This window comes from Cydia strobilella, chromosome Z, assembly GCF_947568885.1.
Source record: "Cydia strobilella chromosome Z, ilCydStro3.1, whole genome shotgun sequence".
Lineage (NCBI taxonomy): Eukaryota > Metazoa > Arthropoda > Insecta > Lepidoptera > Tortricidae > Cydia > Cydia strobilella.
In genome coordinates this window covers 28,026,663-28,046,134 of record NC_086068.1, presented here as the reverse complement: position 1 = coordinate 28,046,134, position 19,472 = coordinate 28,026,663, and the positions used below count along the sequence as shown (strand labels likewise).

General features: G+C 39.0%; 1 protein-coding gene across 2 annotated transcripts in view; it reads right to left on the bottom strand.

Moving 5' to 3' along the window:
- The window catches only part of LOC134754334 (uncharacterized), an 84,959-nt gene that overhangs the window by 18,516 nt on the left and 46,971 nt on the right, over window positions 1–19,472 (bottom strand). For both annotated transcript variants that reach the window (XM_063690603.1, XM_063690604.1), the window contains exons 4-7: window positions 16,463–16,631; window positions 3,998–4,186; window positions 3,109–3,347; window positions 868–1,074 (exon numbers count right to left, since the gene is read on the bottom strand). In XM_063690603.1, the coding sequence (XP_063546673.1) occupies window positions 868–1,074; window positions 3,109–3,347; window positions 3,998–4,186; window positions 16,463–16,631 (804 nt within the window). The remainder of the gene's footprint in view (window positions 1–867; window positions 1,075–3,108; window positions 3,348–3,997; window positions 4,187–16,462; window positions 16,632–19,472) is intronic.

The window sequence follows — 19,472 nt, the reverse complement described above, 5'->3', positions numbered from 1 at the left end:
GGCAGTAAAACTGTTTAAAAATATCTTGAAGAAATGGGCATCGGCAAACGTTAAAAAAAAGTTAAGGTCACCGTCTTCAAAAATAAAAAATAACTGAAAATGTGGGTACGTCACACCGATAAAAATGTACAAAAACAGTTGTTTTTGCTTAATGAGATTTATGGGTGACGAATCATATGTCACTTGAAATGGAAATTTATGGCAAGGTAACTATTATTTTGAGAACACCAATGGTCCAACGGACGAGAATGTGAAATATGTTGAGTATAAGAAGTTTACTAAAAAAGTTTTCCTAAGGAAGATAAAATTATGACTAAAAAAATGCCAACATTTGTATTTTCGACACCAATGGCTTTAAATTACCACAACTTTCGCCAGAAATCTCTCATTTGAGTAAACTTTATCTTGAATTTAACGTTGATAATATATTATTAAAATACATGAAGATTTATGAAAAATTACCATGTTGTTTTTATTTAATAGGACATTGAATTTTGTCCAGATACCACTCCGCATACGTTAGTGCCACCAACAACAATAAATGCTTTTGCAATATATTGATTAGAATCTATATCGCATATTTACTAGCCTCTAATAACAACTTAATATACCAAGTTACCAACTCGTCGAAGGCCACCTACTACATATATTATGTACCAGTAAGTAGCGAGCGCCTAATTCAAATCATCGGCAATCATTCTAAGCGACTCGTTGCTATAGAAATCGATCGAAGAAATCGCCTTTAAAGCGAAGATAGACCAAATTTGGGGAAAATGTAGATCTATATAGCTAGCAGAGTTTAAATTGAGCCCTATAGGTATGATAATAAACACATAGTAAAATTGCAATAAGCAAACTCTATTTTACCTCTAGGCACCTCGTACAGCTCCTCGACCTCCTGGCAGACGGGGTTGATGATGATAATGAACGCGAACACGAGGTGGATGGCCATGAGCACGTTGGCGACGAGGGTGAGCGGCGTCGACGATAGTGACGTCACAATGTTGGGCGACACGGCCTCGCCGTACACCACGTACCCGGCGATGGCGATTGGCAAGTACAGAAGCAAGATTGCTGGACATGAGAGGATACACTTATATTATAGCTGCCTACTTAAAATATTTTCAGCTAGTAACGTTTCATGCTGCAGATCATGGACCATGGATAAATTATAATATACCGTGTAACATAAATACGAGATATAATAGTTTCAAGTATTTTTATAAGTTTTGACTCCTTGAAGATATCGCCCTGGCTAATAAGATATGGTGGACTTTTGTTGGGTACAATATAGCTGTAGTGACAAAGTAAAAATAAAAATAATCTCTGTAACATTATACTATGTAACACTCCCTACTTTAGCGGTGCGGCTTAGTATTTAAGAGCCAACAGGAGTGGTCATTTCTCCATACAAACGTACTCGACTGTTTCCTCCGTGGTTTTTGAAGCTAGAGGAATGATTTTTTCAACACAGATTAATATTGTCAATGTCTGTGTCGGTGTGTTTTGCTTTTTTTGATATTTTTGTTTTTTAAGGCGATAGAGCCCTTCAAACATGGCCAAAAATGGCCTCACTGACTATGCCGCAATGAGAGGCGTGGTATTCAAAACTGATATCAATTAGCCAAAAAATCAAAACAGTCCGACACAGACAATTTCATAATCATTTAGATTTCCAAATTTGGTTACGATTGGTTAAGTTTTGGAGGAGGAAACAGTCGAGTACAAAACCTCGATTTTTGAGATTTTTACGCAGGATTTTTCGCCTAAGCTGCAGTTGTCCTTATCGTACTAATTTTAGGGGCGGGGTCAAGTTTCTAAATACGTACACAGACAGAAAAGTGATGGGCAATAGTCGACATTGAATGTCGATAATCTAGTGATGTGATAAGATCGATAAACCATAACAAAGTCGCGATTTGCCTCTTAGTAGGCGAAGTAAGTGAGTATGCACTTTGGGCTCAGGGGATATCGTTTAATACTATTTATTATTCCTTGGTTCATACAAAGCTGAGCTGACGCACTCGCTACGAGATTAAGTCCTGGCTACCCCCCAAAAAGGAAGGGGAAAAGTCGGCTTCTGCGGTCCAGTTTGCCTCTATTTCTACCTATCTGTTTCATGATCTATGAGATCAAATTTGGTATAAATTTTGTGTAAATTAGGGACGAATAATTTATTTTAGAAATAATAGTTTCACATTTTCATACACAAATCTGAATATATGAACGAAACATTAAAATAAAATAAATATTTAAATGTCGCTCCCAAACAACAAACGTGATTTTTTTGCCGTTTTTTGCGTAATGGTACGAAATCCTTCGTGCGCGAGTCCGACTCGCACTTGGCCGTTTTTTGTTAATAGCTTTTGAACTTTTTTATGTGGGAATAAATTAACGCTTCGAATACATTTTTCTAGACATCATTCCGAATCCAATGAGGTATCATACGTATTTTTAGGAATTAGTATCTCTATTAGTGGCAGCCGTACAAGCCCAATTTCAATGAAAAACCGCAAATCGATGTACAGGTTAGCCGTTTGGCACACGCATACTAAGAGGTCAAACAAAATTTTTGACCCGCAGTTCCTAAAAAAATCCTTTTTTTTGTAAATTAAAACAAATAGAATTAAACAAGTTAAAGGGTTAAAGAGGTATTTCCCGTTGGATATATGGATATTACGTATCATTGTATGATTAATATGTACCGTATCTGCAGTACAGTTCCATAAGTCTCGTAAAATCGATATTGAAGTAGATTGTGTCACTTTGTATTTAAAAAAAAAACTAAATAAAATTATTTTTAAAATTGCTTTTTTGGGGTTCGATATGAGGATATCACGTATCATTTGTGGTATATTGTACCAAAAAAATCAGCCATATCGTAACTGGAGGAGCCCAAACTTGGTATGTTTTGAAAATTCTTTTTGTTTCAATTTAAGAAAAACCGGCCAAGTGCGAGTCGGACTCGCGTTCCAAGGGTTCTGTACATTACAAAATTTAAACAATGTATTTTTTATATGAAACGTGAGTGAAATGTCTTTAAAAAACCCGTAGGGGCCGGATGAAAAGTTAAGAGGATTATTTGTACTTCTAATAGCATTAACTCACCTCCGAAACTGTACTGGATAGTCTTACTGAACTTCGATCTATCGGCCATGTCATTTTGTATGGTAGGGAAAGTAGAGGCTCCGCCAAAAGCGAACATGATAGTTCCTAGAGCCAGAAAGAACTCTCGGAATCCGTGCAGGCCGTAGCGGAAGACGAAGGGCGTCACGTCGTTCATCATCTGGATGAAGTACAGCACGCACGCCACCACCGTGGACCCGAACGCAATCACACCCGTAAAACTGAAAAATATATACCTACAAAAACATAATAATAACACAACACTCCAGTACCTAATTATTAGTCTGCTCTAAATATGTACGTACCTACTTAATTCCATTTTAATAGCTAAGATAAACTCCAGCCGGCCTAGCCAAGGTGAGAATCGCTATCGCTTCGACAACGAAACGCTTTGTGTCTCTCTATCACACTTCCATATTAGTGCGACAGTGACAGTTGCGTTTCGATCGCTACGGAGCGTTAGCGATTGGCGTGTTGGCTATGGGGCCAGAGTGGCTGTCTGAGTAATTCTTTACGTTTTACTAGAAAAAATAAGTGATAATGTAGTGAGTAATAAACGCACCAAAGGGGTAGGATATTTAAAATAGTACACATAGAGAAACAGCATGCAGCAGCAGTAGCATGGTTATAAGAATTCTATAAGTAAATTTAAACTGACGTTGGAGTTTTCCATTTTTTATGTTAATACACGATTGTTCCTGTGTGTTGCATCTCTCCAGCGTTCAATAGGTAGGTACGTATTGCCGGTATACCTTTAGATAAATAATTATATGCGTCTACATATGTGTTATAGGTCAGGTTAGATTTTTGACCATCCCATAAAATATCTCAGCATATCTCAGTACAGATATATACATGATGGTGTACGTACTAAAAGTCCTTGGGCGTGGCGAAGAGCAGCAGCGGCGTCATGGCGCCGGCCACCATGAGGTACCACACGCAGATGGTCATCTTGGGCAGCAGCGCCAGGAACACGTGCTCGATGATCTGCGCCGCCAGCAGCAGGTACACCACCGACGCGCCGAACAGCGTCACCATCATGGCGCATGACACTACCACACTAGACAAAATCGCAGCATTAACACGTTCACTGTCCCATACAAAATAATATGACAAAGTCACACGTCCAAGTGTGCTTCCACTTTGAATGTGAACCCATAGTGGAAGCACGGCCTCCTGAAAAAAAGCTTTATGACCTTACAGCGGGGGCACCCGGACAGGACAACGTGTTTAAAAGAATTATTAAGGAGCAAGAGCTGATGCTCAACTGAGGCTCAAGTAATGCAAGTGACTTTAGTGGCTCTTTCAAAACCTGGCTCTTTACGCCTTTTTTCTCCTACTTGGTGTGCTACGCTTAGGTGTCTAATTATAGTTAATATTTGTGACTTGATAGGTAAGTGTGATATATGTTTAAATATATACAATGTGGGTACACCTAAATTATGCTTACTTAGGTATAGGGTAGTTGTAGTTTATTAGTCTTTAATTAAACCTCCTACGAATCGCATCTAGTCTTTGTACTTACTACTGCTACCTAGACTTCCTCCGTCCTATATTCCTGGATTTTATAGTGGCGACGAGACAATCTGGACCTGCGTTGTTTGCTGTTAATTATAAATAGTGGTGCGCGAGCGAACTGATAACGCGAGTTATTTTTTCTTAATGAGTGAGACGGCGGCACCGGATCGAGCAATGGCGGTCGGTAAAATACCGGAATTTAAAATGGGAACGGATAATTGGAGGCTGTACGTAGATCGCTTTGTTAGCAACACTGTTTGTAAGGATCATTATTTATTAATAGCTTATATTTTATTCGTTTTTACTTTTACGATTAGCTTAAAAAAGAGTATCAGTTGACCCTTACTTGTCACTGGTTCCTGCCATCTTGAGTAGTTATTAAAAGGCGGGTACACTGTGACAAGGGGCAGTTCGTGTACAGGCGAGTTACAGTGTAGACGTGTTGGAATATTTATTGTAAATTGGTTGTTATTATGTTGGTAGCGAACGAATAAAGTTAAAATATTGGTACAAGTATTAGTTTTCATCATCAACCCGGGGGTAACCTAACAGCTTAGAACAATACTTTTTAGTGAATAAAATTGATGCATCGTTGTATGTACCAACGTTAATTACGGTTATGGGAGCTGAGTGTTACGAACTTTTAGTGAATTGCACACCCGTCAAACCATCTACCAAAACGTTTACAGAAGTGACGTCAATACTAGAAAAACATTTACAGCCTAAGCCAAGTATTTTAGCTGAACGTTTTAAATTCAGGCATAGGAAGCAGAGTGCGAACGAATCTATTTCGGAATATGTGGCCGTATTAAAGCAAATGTCAAAAGACTGTGAATTTTCAACTTGGTTAGAGGACAGTTTGCGTGACCAGCTGGTTTGTGGACTACAGAGTGAGAAAATACGCCAACGGTTGTTTACGGAAGAGTCATTGGACTTTGCGAAAGCGTATAAATTGGCGGTTAGTATGGAGGCGGCGGAAAAAGACTCGGCTCTCGTGGAGGGTCGCGCGAGACCTTCGAGTGGAGCAGGCACAGTGGAGTGCAAAGCGATGACACAACGCTGGGCAGGAGGCCAGACGGGACAGCAAGCTGGCCGGGCGGCGACTCGCGCGGGTCGGGGAGGCCGCGCTGGCGCCAGCGGCGGCGGCGGCGGCCGAGGCCGGGGCCCGGCGCGCGGGGCCCAGCAGTGCAGTGCGTGCGGCGGGGCGCACGGCAAGGCAGGATGCCAATTTGCTCGTTATGTATGCCGGGTATGCAATAGACAGGGGCATTTAAAGCGTATGTGTCCCAATAGGACGGAGGAAGTCTAGGTAGCCGTAGTAAGTACAAAGACTAGATGCGATTCGTAGGAGGTTTAATTAAAGACTAACAAACTACAACTACCCTATACCTAAGTAAGCATAATCTAGGTGTACCCACATTGTATATATATATATACCTATATATACATATATCACACCTCCCTTCTTAATCTCTAAACCTTAAAATAATCTATAACAAGTAATAAAGATTGAAATTCTTTTGAGACAACTTATTGTCCTAAATAAATCTATATCTAATTGTAAAGACCTTATTTGCAAACTATGTATCTATGCTCCTCTCACATAAATTTAACTCGTACATATTAATCTATTTCTAGCTTACGAATTCTGTTCGGTAAAGGCCTGAGGTTCAGCGGGGATCGCCGCTGTGGCGGAGGAGACGGACGTGGGGGAGGCACACCAGCCACATTTGTTTCACTATTTTCAGCACTTGCTACTTCCACCTTTTGGGGAGGCTGAGCGTTTCCCTCGCCCACTTCCGTCTGCTGGCCAGAGCGCGCGACGCCGTCGCCAGCCCCTGGCGACCGCTCGTTAGTCTCGTTGACCTCTTCAGGGCAAGGTACAGTCGATAACCTAGATCTACGTCTGATTTGATCAACATGCCTAAGAACCGATCTACCGCTTCCGCTATCTAAGGTGTATCTCCGCGAACCTTCGGCACTCAGCACCGTACCTCTAACCCATTTGTCGTTACCGGTATAATCGCGAGCCCAAACTGCGTCGCCCGGCCGAAAGTCACGTTGCGTACCGCCTGCGTTTTCGACCTGCCGCTGCTGAGCCGAACTGACCCGTTTCTCCAACGCACTCTCGCTGCGGAGCAAATCTAACCGTGAACGCAACGACCGCCGCTGCAAAAGCATCGCCGGACTCTCTCCTGTGGTACTATGCATGCTATTCCTGTATGTCATGAGATAAGTCTGCAGCGCCGCGTCGACATCTGTACGCTCTCTAATAGCCTTGCTAATCACACGTTTACATAATTTGACAGCATTTTCCGCGGCTCCGTTCGACACTGGATGGTATGCTGGAGAGAAAGACTGCTTTATGCCATTAGTTTCAAGAAAATGTTTGAATTCATTACTTGTGAACGGTGGACCTTGGTCTGATACTAATTCCCTTGGCAACCCAAAACGCGCGAAAGTTGCTCTCAGTTCTTTAATTACTGCCCCTGCGTTCGTCCTAGACATTTCAAATATTTCCAGCCACTTTGAACTCGAATCTATTAGTACTAAGAACGTTTTTCCCTTGAATGGCCCCAAAAAATCTACGTGTAGCCTACTCCAGACGTGGGTTGAGTAAGGCCAAGGGCTCGGAGGAGCATGCGTCGGCGCCGGCGCCTCCGCGGCACATGTCTCACATTGCCGACACTGCGCTTCCACCTCGGCGTAAAATATTGGGCCACCAAACGTAACTACGGGCTAAGGCCTTAGTCTTTACTATGCCCATATGATTAACGTGAAGCTGCTTGAGAACTGTTTCCCTCAAAATTGCTGGTATCACCATCCGGTAATCCCACATTAAGCAACCTCTGTCGACATACATCTCGTGGCGCCTTAATAGGAAAGGTTTGATCTCTTCATCTTGACACGATGTCGGCCAGCCTGACTGCACATACTCCAACACCCTACTTAGAGTAACGTCATGTGACGTAGCCGACTTAACTTGCTCGTTAGTTACAGGTAAAAAATCTTCCACAAAATTAAGGTAAGTCGCCTCCTGATTTTGTTTCTGATCTTGACCTCCTTGCGGCAGCCTCGATAACGCATCAGCACAGTTTTTACTTGACGGTACGTATTCAATTTCATAATTCGCCCAGCGCTGCAGTCGGGACGCAGCCATCACCGGGATCCCTACTTTCTCGCCTACAGTATTTGTTGTTATAGCGGCAACAGAAATACATCATCTGTGAAAATTTCAACTGTCTAGCTATCACGGTTCATGAGATACAGCCTGGTGACAGACGGACAGACAGACAGACAGCGGAGTCTTACTAATAGGATCCCGCATGCTTATTTTTAACTCCTCTTCACGCTTAAACCGCTGAACCGATTTCGTTGAAATTTGGTATAGGGATGGTTTGAGTTCCGGGACAGTACATAGGATAGGTTTATAATCAAAATCAACTTTTGAGGGTGTGAAAAGTGGGGTGGAATTTTGGATTTAATAGTCTGCCACCAGGCCGTATCTCATGAACCGTGATAGCTAGACAGTTGAAATTTTCACAGATGATGTATTTCCGTTGCCGCTATAACAACAAATACTAAAAAGTACGGAACCCTCCTCCCGACTAGCACTTGGCCGGTTTTTTCCCTTTTACGGATGCCTCGCGTTCCCGTAATAGTACATTTCGATGCTAGTGCGGAAAGTATGTCATTACTGCACGTGTATCGAACGACGTTTATAATACAGTTGCGAAAAAATAAGAAAAGCAACAAAAGCAAGCAAGGAATGGAATTCGAAACTTTTATATTATTCATTCTGTGACATCATTGACATTGACATTATGAAGAGGTGTTTTTCTAGCTTTTATTCGACAAGAATAGATTTTGTTATTATTATTGAACCCACTACAATGAAAGTTTTTTTTTAAATGTATGTTCTATAAGACAGAAACAATTGTAAATATTAAAACATTGTACTATTATTACCTAAATATCGTTATTTACGATTATTTGTGTATCGTATATTTATAAAAACAATATCGAACGTTGCCTTTGGAAACTTAAAACATTCTTGCAGTAAGAAAATACACCTCTTCTTTGACAGGCGTTCCGTTCCATTCAGACAACTTATTAAGAACGGTTTTTCAACATTAAAAAATAAACATGTTATAATACTTATAATGATGAAGAGGTAAGTAATAAAATATGAAATATGCATATTTTTTGTATTCTTACATTAACAGTAGGTTTTTATGTTAATTACGACGTTTAAAAGAAACTAATATTAACACTCATCAATAAGTAGTCATAAATTGGAACAAGTAAAAATTTAAAAAAACTGGAAAAGTAAAAAGCACTAGTTCGCGAAAACCAACTTTCCGCACGCTAAACAGCCACGAAAAGTAGCACTTTTTGAGCAACTGTATTAAAAAAGTGCTTTTAACTGTGTTACAGTCAGAGGTCCATATTTTTCATGAAGATCCATTTTATCGCGTTCAACAAACGATTATGCTCGTAGCAGACTATATCTCACCCACCATATCTCACATTATAAATTTTTCCTTTTCGACTGGCGTATTTCCTTCTATTTGGAAATATGCTACTTTGATTCCTCTCTCTAAAGTCTCCAATCCTTCTTCTGTCTCTGAATTTCGTCCTATTTCTATTCTTTCTATTCTCTCCAAGGTTATTGAACACTTTGTTAATCGACGCCTTACCTCACATCTAAACCGACATAACCTTTTTAATCCTCTACAATCCGGTTTTCGCCCCGGGCATAGCACAGTCACTGCTTTGGTTAAGGTCACCGACGACATTCGTTACAATATTGAGAGTAAAAAGGTCACTATCTTGGTTCTTTTGGACTTCAGTAGCGCTTTTAACACTGTGGACTTTGATATACTTCTCGCATTTCTTAATAGACTTAATGTTTCTTCTACATCTCTGTCCTGGTTCCGTAGTTACCTCTTTGGGAGACGGCAGCGAGTTCGGTGATGACAAGGTCTCCGAATGGACTCAACTTTCGGCCGGTGTCCCTCAAGGAGGTGTACTATCTCCTCTACTCTTTTCTATTTTTATTGATAGCATAACCAAAAATTTGCATTCGTCATACCACCTTTATGCAGACGATTTACAGCTCTATTCAGCGTCCAACCTTGATGACATCAGTTCTCTTGTTAGCCAAATTAACTCCGACTTGGAATCAATCCGTGTGTGGGCATCATCCTTCGGGCTGAAAATGAACACCACAAAGTCGCAGGCGATAATCATTGGTAGTCCTTACTCCATCTCCAAGATGTCTTACCAGGTCTTGCCAGATATTATGTTCGACGGAACTCCTATTCCTTTCTCTTGTACTGTCAAGAACCTTGGTATTACTATGGACCAGACGCTCTCATGGGATCCTCATGTGTCTGAAATCAGCCGAAAGATTTTTGCTTCTCTCCATTCCCTGAGGCGCCTGCAGAATTTCCTCCCGCTTCCGACGAAAATTATGTTGGCTCAGTCTCTTCTACTTCTGCTTCTCGATTACGCCGATATTGCGTTTCTCGATCTGAGACAGGAACTGCTTGACAAGCTTGAACGTCTACAGAATATGTGCATAAGATTTGTATTCGGTCTAAGGAAATACGATCATGTTTCCCTATTTCGTAATCAACTTAAATGGCTTCCCATCCGCCGTCGCAGGGATCTGCATATTCTTTCTCTTCTTTTTAATGTTCTTTTTATTCCTTCTTCTCCTGTCTATCTCTCACAAAAATTCAAATTTATGGCAGATGGTAGTGGCCATCGCCTTCGATCGAGTGCAAATCTTGCACTGGCAACACCTCATCACAAATCTAGTGCGTATGGTAAATCTTTTGCGGTACGAGCGGTTCAGCTTTGGAATGAGTTGTCTCCTTCCTTAAGGAAATCGCGGTCCGTTGCATCGCTTAAGGGGCAGTTAAGGAACCTGTGGCTATCGGACCAGAATTAACTGTTTGTGACTATGGATGTATATTTATTATATAAAACGTAGGTATTATATATATTTGTTATACTGTTACTTCAAATTTTTATCTTATTTTATTTATTTTCGCCCTCTTTTATAAATTTATTGACTTTCCTCTAGTCTATTGTACGCAGTGCTATATTTGTCTACCGTTCTTTATCAATTCTCATCTACTCAAAGGTTAACTGGAAGAAATCCCTTAAAGGGATAAGTTCGCCTTTGTACTGCCTATTTCTGTGCCATATTTGTGTTCTATGTCTTTGTACAATAAAGAGTTTATACATACATACATACATTATTACGTACATGAAAATAACCTACATGCTCCTGTCAAAACAAAACTTTTTTATTTAAATGGCTTTGAAACTTTATCCGACAGTTTCTTGGCCTTAGATACAAAGTTTAATACTTATATAGAGAGTTTAATTATGAAGTTTTATTAAACATTGGTTTATTAAATACAAATATCTCTTTTCAGTTATAAATTTCATACAACGAGTTGGTCGAGTTGTCTCAAACTCTAGTGGCGCCATCTACAATTAGCTTATAGCCGCCTTCCCCATTCCTGGCATCCATAAAAAATACATATATAGTAGGTACATACCTATTTTCGTTAAAGAGTGCCAATTAATATATATATCATTAATAAAATATTAGAGACATTTAGTTATTTTCCATTGTAGGTAGAGCCGGTGCGGAAAGAGTTATATAATATATTGGTTCCCTTGTATTCTACGACTGTTTATATACTCGTAGACAAAGCCCACACTAGAATAAGCCAAGTGAATCTGCCCCCAGCGAGTTTTGACATGTGTTTTTTTTTATGATGGGGCTTTTTTTATTAGTAACAAGTATGCAAAATTTTAGCCCCCCGAACTTTATAGTTTTTTGTAAAAATAAAACGAAATATGATTTTCCTTCAATATTTTTTTTCTAGCCAGCCGATTTTAACGTGCTTCACGTACATTGTGCATATAGCAAAGACAATTATATGACATCAATTATAGGATATTATGCTGTACAAAAAAAAATGTTTTTCTAATTTTTTTTAACTACTTTCACGTCAGCGACACCTCCAAGTTTTTCACCAAAGCTAGCCTCTTTAATAAGCTACAAAATGAATGCATTTAGTTAATTTTATCTGTGTTAGAACAAGGTGTAACCATAAAAAAAATACAAGCAAAAACGTGCTGGGGGCAGATTCACTTATAGAATCTCAACCAAAAGGTACCACTTTGTCGCTTACCATAATGACGAAATTTCCTTGTATCTTTATACAAATAACCTGTCAGAGCAACCTATGTGCCTCTGTGAAATTGTGTTTATTGTTAAATAAAAATAAAAAAAATTAAATTAAAATATCTTTTCCCCTCACTAGCTCGGAAAGTTGTCTTTTATCCTTTAAAACAAGCGGGAAAAAACGCATTTTATCCACTAGTGGGGAAAGTAATTTGACCTTGGATGGAGCGTGTTTAAGTAGCTTGACAGATAACAAAACGTAAAACGCTCATAATAATGATTCGTTTGATATTAATTATCATTAAACAAATGGTTTGAGAATCTAATAAAAAATACCAAATTTAGCTTTATTTAATGATTTTATGTCATAAACCTTAAAGTTCCATAAGAAACGTTTGTTTTTTAATAATGATGTTAAATATAATTCTGAACGCACAAGTTGAGTCGATGCAATTTCAAAACGCATCATTGACATTTCATACGTCAGAAATGTCAACATTGTAAACAAATTATTTACTTAAAAACTTCTCACGTAAAAATACAGAATTTCCAGAGTTTTTTGTTATAATATCGTAAAAAAATGAGTGATTTCAGTGATGAAGATGATCTAACGCCTGTGGATGTTGCACTTTCCTCGCTATAGTGAGGAGAAAAGTTTTGTGTTACACACGGGTGCAAATGTATTGCTCGCTTCGCTCGTGGTTCAACTATAGAATCCTTTCGCTTGCTCGTGTTTCAATTCCACACTCGCGGGTAAAATACAACTTTGCACCCTTGTATAACAAATAACTATTATTTAACAATAAACACAATTTCACAGAGGCACATGGCACATTGCAGTGAACCCCGCACTAGGCATGGCCTGTATTGCGGGGGTCAAGGTCATCACGAATTACCAATATTATATTTATGTATTTTTTTGTTTGAGAACACATATGTTCTCCTAACTAAACCTTTTTTTGTGCGTTCCTCTAAAGGTATATGGTAAATATGGTAAGCGACAAAGTGGTACCTTTTGATTGAGAACGCCACATATTATAACAATAACGTCGTTTAGTACCCACAACACAAGCTATTGAGCTTGGTGTGGGGCTAATAAGTCGATCAGTGTAAGATTGTCCCATCATATTTATTTATTTAATACGTCAATAAACATAAGCTACTAAAAATACTCGTAGTCCCATCTTGATTGTAACCGATCCGTGACCAAACCGAATCTGTTCCCGAGTCGGAAACCGGTTACTTCGGTGCGGTCGGGTCGAGTAAAACGAACTCGCACTTGACCGATTTTTTTTTCTTAGAACTTCAATAGTGTGGCCTCTGTGGCACTATAAACATATACATAAATAATAAATATTATAGGGCAATTTTACCTAGTCTCACAGTAAGCTCAATAAGGCTTGAGTTGTGGGAATTATTATTATTATTAAAGCCTTTTTTATACGAACTCTTAACATTTTATTTAACAATTATTTATTGTATGTGTATTTCCATAATATGCATGTTCGTAAGGTTCTTTTTGACCTAGGCTAGGTCTCTTCCGAATCGCCTTTTTCTATTATATTTAAGTATTTGTCCAACATTTTGTTGTGGGTATTAGACAACGATATATAATGTATGATATATACTGGGGTAAGTAAGTGCAGAAATGTATGGAGAAGTTGATATGCACTTTTTTCTCAGGCGATGCCGCTTGGCACGATTATTCCTTAGGTCAAACAAAGCTGATTTGGCCCGGTAGCCACGAGATCGAACCGTGCAAACCCCCCAAAAAAATCTGTGCTAAATTTTGTCTGCTCTTAGCAACGGGCAAGTTTATCATTTTCGTATAATTTAGGGACGAGGAATTCGTTTTTGATTGAAATAATGAATGCCTATTTTAATGTGATACTTAGTTTTCCAGAATATAGGTACAATAAATGGCTGAATTGTCCAATATTTTGTAAAGTGAAAATCGCGACTGTGTTCGTAAAGGCCAAAACTGTCACAAAAAAATAATGTTATTTTATTTTTTTGTCCGAAAATTTTGTATGAAAAGGTAAAACGATTATTTCATATAGTGGGTCAAGCAAATCTTGTCAGCTGGTAGAAAAAGGCGGCAAATTTGAAAAATCGCGGGTTAGCAACACTGTGTTTGAATAATTCCAAAATCGCGTGTCATCTGCGTCTTATCTGTAGAATGTGGATCGCCATCTTGTTTGTTTACATTCTGATTCATTTCAATTTTAAGAGAATTTCTGTTGTTACCATTAAATACCAATATATTAAATAAGATTGTACAAATGTGCATGAACTTAAGGTGCCTAACAATTTATAATCATGCTCATTGATGGTAAACATTTCAAAAATTTGAGGTTATGATAATTACTGGAAGAACTTTTGTTTATGTGCTGTTTTTTTTGCTTTAGGGTTATAAAACTTATAAGGCATAAGTAAAATTAAAAAGTATGCCTAAATCTATCGAATAAGGCCACAAATGGAGTCCTGGAAACCGTCCATAGGCCACATTTCTAATATATTCAGCGACTGATTCGACTTTACAAAGGTAAACTTTTTAAACAGTATTTAGAACCTTGATTATATCGCCGTTCATTTGCCACATCTACCTAATCCTTACATATGTTTGTTGCAGGATTAAAACATTTAAAACTCGCCCAATATAAGGCGTTCGTAGTATTTTTTTCAGACAATTGAGACAATACTTATCTACGGTGGTTTATGTACGTGTACAACGCAACTAAGGCGAAAAATAAACTTATTAGGTATTTGAAATTTAACAAAAATATTAAGAGTAATGGATTAGATTATTCTTGTAATATTGGTAACTTCATTATACCTATTCTTTCAATGAATGACCTGAAATATAGTTTAAGTTAAAGTGACCTAAACCTTTTTTAACTTAAAAATAAATAAACACCAAAATATAAATTGTTTGTTTTTATTTTTAATATGTATAATATACAACCATATAACGGCGCGTGCTTTATTTAATTCAATTATTTACACAGGTATGTGACATTCTTTAAGTACAATAATTTACATTAACAAGTGGCATGTTCATTATCTTCAAGCTCCTTCAGTTTCTGAATTGGCGTCAATTCTGTTTGTTCTCTGTCTATGTCTTCTAAGTTTACTTAAACAAAATCATATCAAAATGTAAATAGTCCACATATTTGATATATATTTAATAAGTCATGTAATCGTGAGAGGAATAGCGATACGCTACCAGTGACTGCTCAGTGGTTGTAGGTACCTGAAATGTAACACCTTTTTTGTATACCTATAGTCACAATAAATATATGTATTATGATTATGAACATCGTTTTTACTGCATATCAATAACAATTTAAAAATGTTTCAATAAAGTATAAACCGCGAGCGGCAGTTTGACTTGACGTACGAAGAGCGCGCTCAGTGGAAAAAAAACCATTTTTTGGTTCGATGTACATTGCCGCTTTTCTTAGCGCAATACTCCATGAATACTGCTCTTTGAGTGTTGCCCTACTTTAGTTTGCTTTACATTGCTACTGACAAGATTTCCTTGACCAACTATAAATCACCCCTTTTTTGGGGGGTTTGCATGGTACGATCTCGTGGCTACCGGGCCAAATCAGCTCTTTTTGACCTAAGGAATAATGAATAATCGTGCCAAGCGGCATCACCTGAAAAAGAAATGTATACTTTTTGCATTCACTTACCCCAGTATAACTATATAGTTATACGACTATATAAATACTCATACATAGAAAACATCCATAACTCAGGAACAAATATTAGTGATAAACACACAGATAGATGCCCTTACCAGGATTCTAACCCGGGACCTCCTACTTCGTGGGCAGGGTCACCACCGACTACTCCGACTCCGAGAAACCATTGTTGATATAGCCCCCAAAAAGAGGGAAAATTCAGCCGCTCGGTTCATTTTGCACTTTGTTTCAGCATCAGCCTAACATTTAAATTAGGTACGATTTCCATACAATTTAATTTATGAAAACGAACTTTTTGCTTTTACAGGGGTGACACCAAAAAGTAGTATAATATGGTGACACTCGAGCCGCCGTCAACTATTGGAATTAAGCTATCAAACATTAGAACGCCTTAGGTCCTTAATTGATCACTTCATGATATGCTTAGGTTAGGTTTGAATTTTTCATGATGTGACCAACCTATCATTTCATGGAATGAATGATGATGATGAATTATGATGACATCATGAAATGATCCACGGTGCCGGACGGAATACGTTGATATTCACAAAACGATATTCACCCATAAACATAACATTGGTCAGCCAATAGCGCAGTGCCGTTTAGTTGCAGAATTTTCTAGCCTAGCCGATCGAGTAAGTGGTGCATATTAACAACTACACAAGCTGCTGCAATTCTATTATAGCTATGTGTATAAAACGCACGACGGAAGCGACTGTTAAGCGGGCTTTCATTGTTTATGATAGGACCGTTAGACAACGGACATAATTGTTCTGAAGAAATCGATTTATGTTTACTATCTACTTGTATAATAAAATGACAGTAATAAATAAACAATTAAAGAACTACTAAGTAAATAGTCGTTATGATTTAGGTGTAATTATAATTCCCCTACCTCCAAGTTTTTCCTAATGACTGTTCGGCGATAATAGCATATGGGTTTCGCTGCCTGCTCCTCATCTTGGGGTCACGAGCCTCGATCATGGTCCAACAGTCGCCGAGCCTCTTGCCGCTGAACGCAGCGATCACGCACATCAGGATGATCACCGGGACACCGAACCATCCTGAATAAGGGAAGCGAGATGATAATTTTACCAATTAATTAAAAAAAAAAGTAACACCGACTTCAAACGGGAAAAAATAAAATATTATCTCGTTTTATATGCGCTAGCAAACTGGTACGTTTGAAGTCGGTGCCAAGCCAAATCTTAAAAGCTTCAAGTTGCCGTCAAACCGAAACCCTGGTATAGTTAGATAAGGACAAAAGAACCAGTATTGTAACTATTTAGCTTGGCACCGACTTCAAACGTATCAGTTTGCTAGCGGATATAAAACGAGATTATATTTTATTTTTTCCCGTTTGAAGTCGGTTTTACTTCTTTTTTAAAGTTTAATTAATTTGTCACTAAATATTTTTCACTTCGGGTAAGTTTTAACTTTCAAGGTCTGGATCTAAGCTATCAAGATTTGAGAAGTTAGACCTCATGGAACCCATCATCAGAACTAGACCTTAACACAAATGTTCCTTCAGAACTTACTTGTGCTTAACAAATATAACGAAAAGGACTTATCGCCAAAATTGAAATATGCGTTGTTAAAGAGTTCCGTACTGGACATCATTAGTAGTTCCACTTCATCCAATGGTACTGTTTTGGATGAAAGTGCTTGGTTTGTTGATGAAAAAGTGCGTTTAAAAATAATGAAAGTCTTCATTATTTTTAAACGCGCCGCGATAACGTACTATTGACCGTCGCCGACAAATAAATTATTAAATCGTGTAAAAAGTTATCGTTACTTGTAATAAGGGTTAAAATAGTGTTCATCGCGTGGATTGTGACCGAAAAGTGAAAAAACTGTTATTAAATTACTTTAAACTGTTGAGTTCTATCCAACCAAAGTTTAAAATTGAAGGGTAGCGAGTAAATTCAACCGACACAGCGCGACGCAGTGTGTCGCTGCTGGAAACGCATCGGGTCCTGTGTCGTCTGCGTGAGTCATCGCCTCGGCCGCAGAGCAGCGAGAAAACGGCGCGACACGGTGCGCGCTATTGGAAACGCCCGCTTTCTGTGTCTGTAGCGAGTAAATTCAACCGACACAGCGCGACGCAGTGTGTCGCTGCTGGAAACGCATCGGGTCCTGTGTCGTCCGCGTGAGTCATCGCCTCGGCCGCAGAGCAGCGAGAAAACGGCGCGACACGGTGCGCGCTATTGGAAACGCCCGCTTTCTGTGTCTGCTGTCTGTGTTTATAACTTCAACCGCCGCCGTGCGTCGCATACCCGTTAAGTAAACAAACCAGAAAGTAACTTTAAATAAGATGATTTGTTCCGCCTGTGGTCTCAAAATCGAGAGAGGAGAACTATTGAATTGCACTAACTGTCCAACATATTATCACTATAAATGTCTCAATATTACCTCGGCATTCTTTAGGGAGCACAGTATAGAGTTAAACAAATTCTGGAAATGCCCATCTTGCAGCAATACTACGAGGCGACTTCGCGACGATAATACACCCGCATCTCCAGCGGGCTTAAAACCCTCTACTGAAAATTTTGACATCTCTAACATGTCCTGCGACGAGAGCAGCCACCTCAGCCTGGGTGATACATGCGCCACTCCAGGGCAGGCAATCCAGTCACCCAGCTCGACACTCAATACCAACTTAATAACAAGTGAAGATGCCCCGCTGCAGACTGTAGAGACTAACAACGAATCAATCACATTTGATAAATTTAGGCAACTTTTAAAAATGGAAATAGGAGAAATGAAAGAAAGCCTTACAAGGACCATCACAGAAAATATTAGGCATGTGTTGCTCAACGAATTTAATACCAAAATTGTTGATTTGAAATTGAAAGTTGAACGCAATACTGCATCTATATCGGAAGGACACAAACAACTCGAACAAAAAATAATCACATTGGACGAAAACATCAAAAGTCTACAAAAAGAAAATAATTCTTTTAAAACAGAATTAGAATTATTACAATTACAGCAAAAAAACCTGGCAACACAATTACATTTAACAAACAATAAAAACCAAGAACTAGTAAACGAAAATGAGAAAACAAAATGTCAACTAAAAAACCTTAATGCCAGCCTTAACCAGATGGAAAACCCAAAAAACTGCGAGGCGAATAAACTATTCGTCCTATACGGAATGGACGAGTATTACGAGGAGACCGAAGCAAGTATATACCCCCGTATAGGCCACATGTTTAGCGATATATTAAACATAGACATTAACGGATTTATTGAATCCATCCGACGAGTTGGACGGAAAGGAAACCGCCGCCCTCTAATCATCGAGCTCCTTAGCAGCAGGATGAAGCGTTATATATTATAAAATGCTCATTATTTTAAATACTACGGTTACGCAATATCAGATTTTCTCAGCAAAGAAGACTTAGAAAAACGGAACAGACTGAAAAAAATATTAATAGATGCACGCCAGAAGGGAGATCACGCAATCATCCGAAACAACAAGTTATATATAAATGGAAAGGAACATAAACCAGTCGCAAGCACCCAGGAACAGCAGCCTGCTGCGGTTAACGCTACGTCCAGCAGCCTATCGCCGACCCTCACTCCTGCAAATCAGACCCTTGAAGCCCAGGTGCAACAGCCTGCCGCAATGTATCCCACCCCTAGCAGCACGTTGCCCACTCCCACCATTGCACACACAAGCCATACCTCAGACGCGGCCCCAGTCGCCCCGAAAAGTCCATCTGCATTAAGCTACTCCATCCCCAGAAGTTCGTCACCAAATATCGTCAATAACCAAACAAACCATGAGCCTGAAATAAATGCCCCAGGAAAGCATTTATTTCGAACCTGATTTTAAACTGCTAGTACAAAATGTTCAGTCTTAAAAACAAAACGCATATAATCGAAGCTCTATTACACGA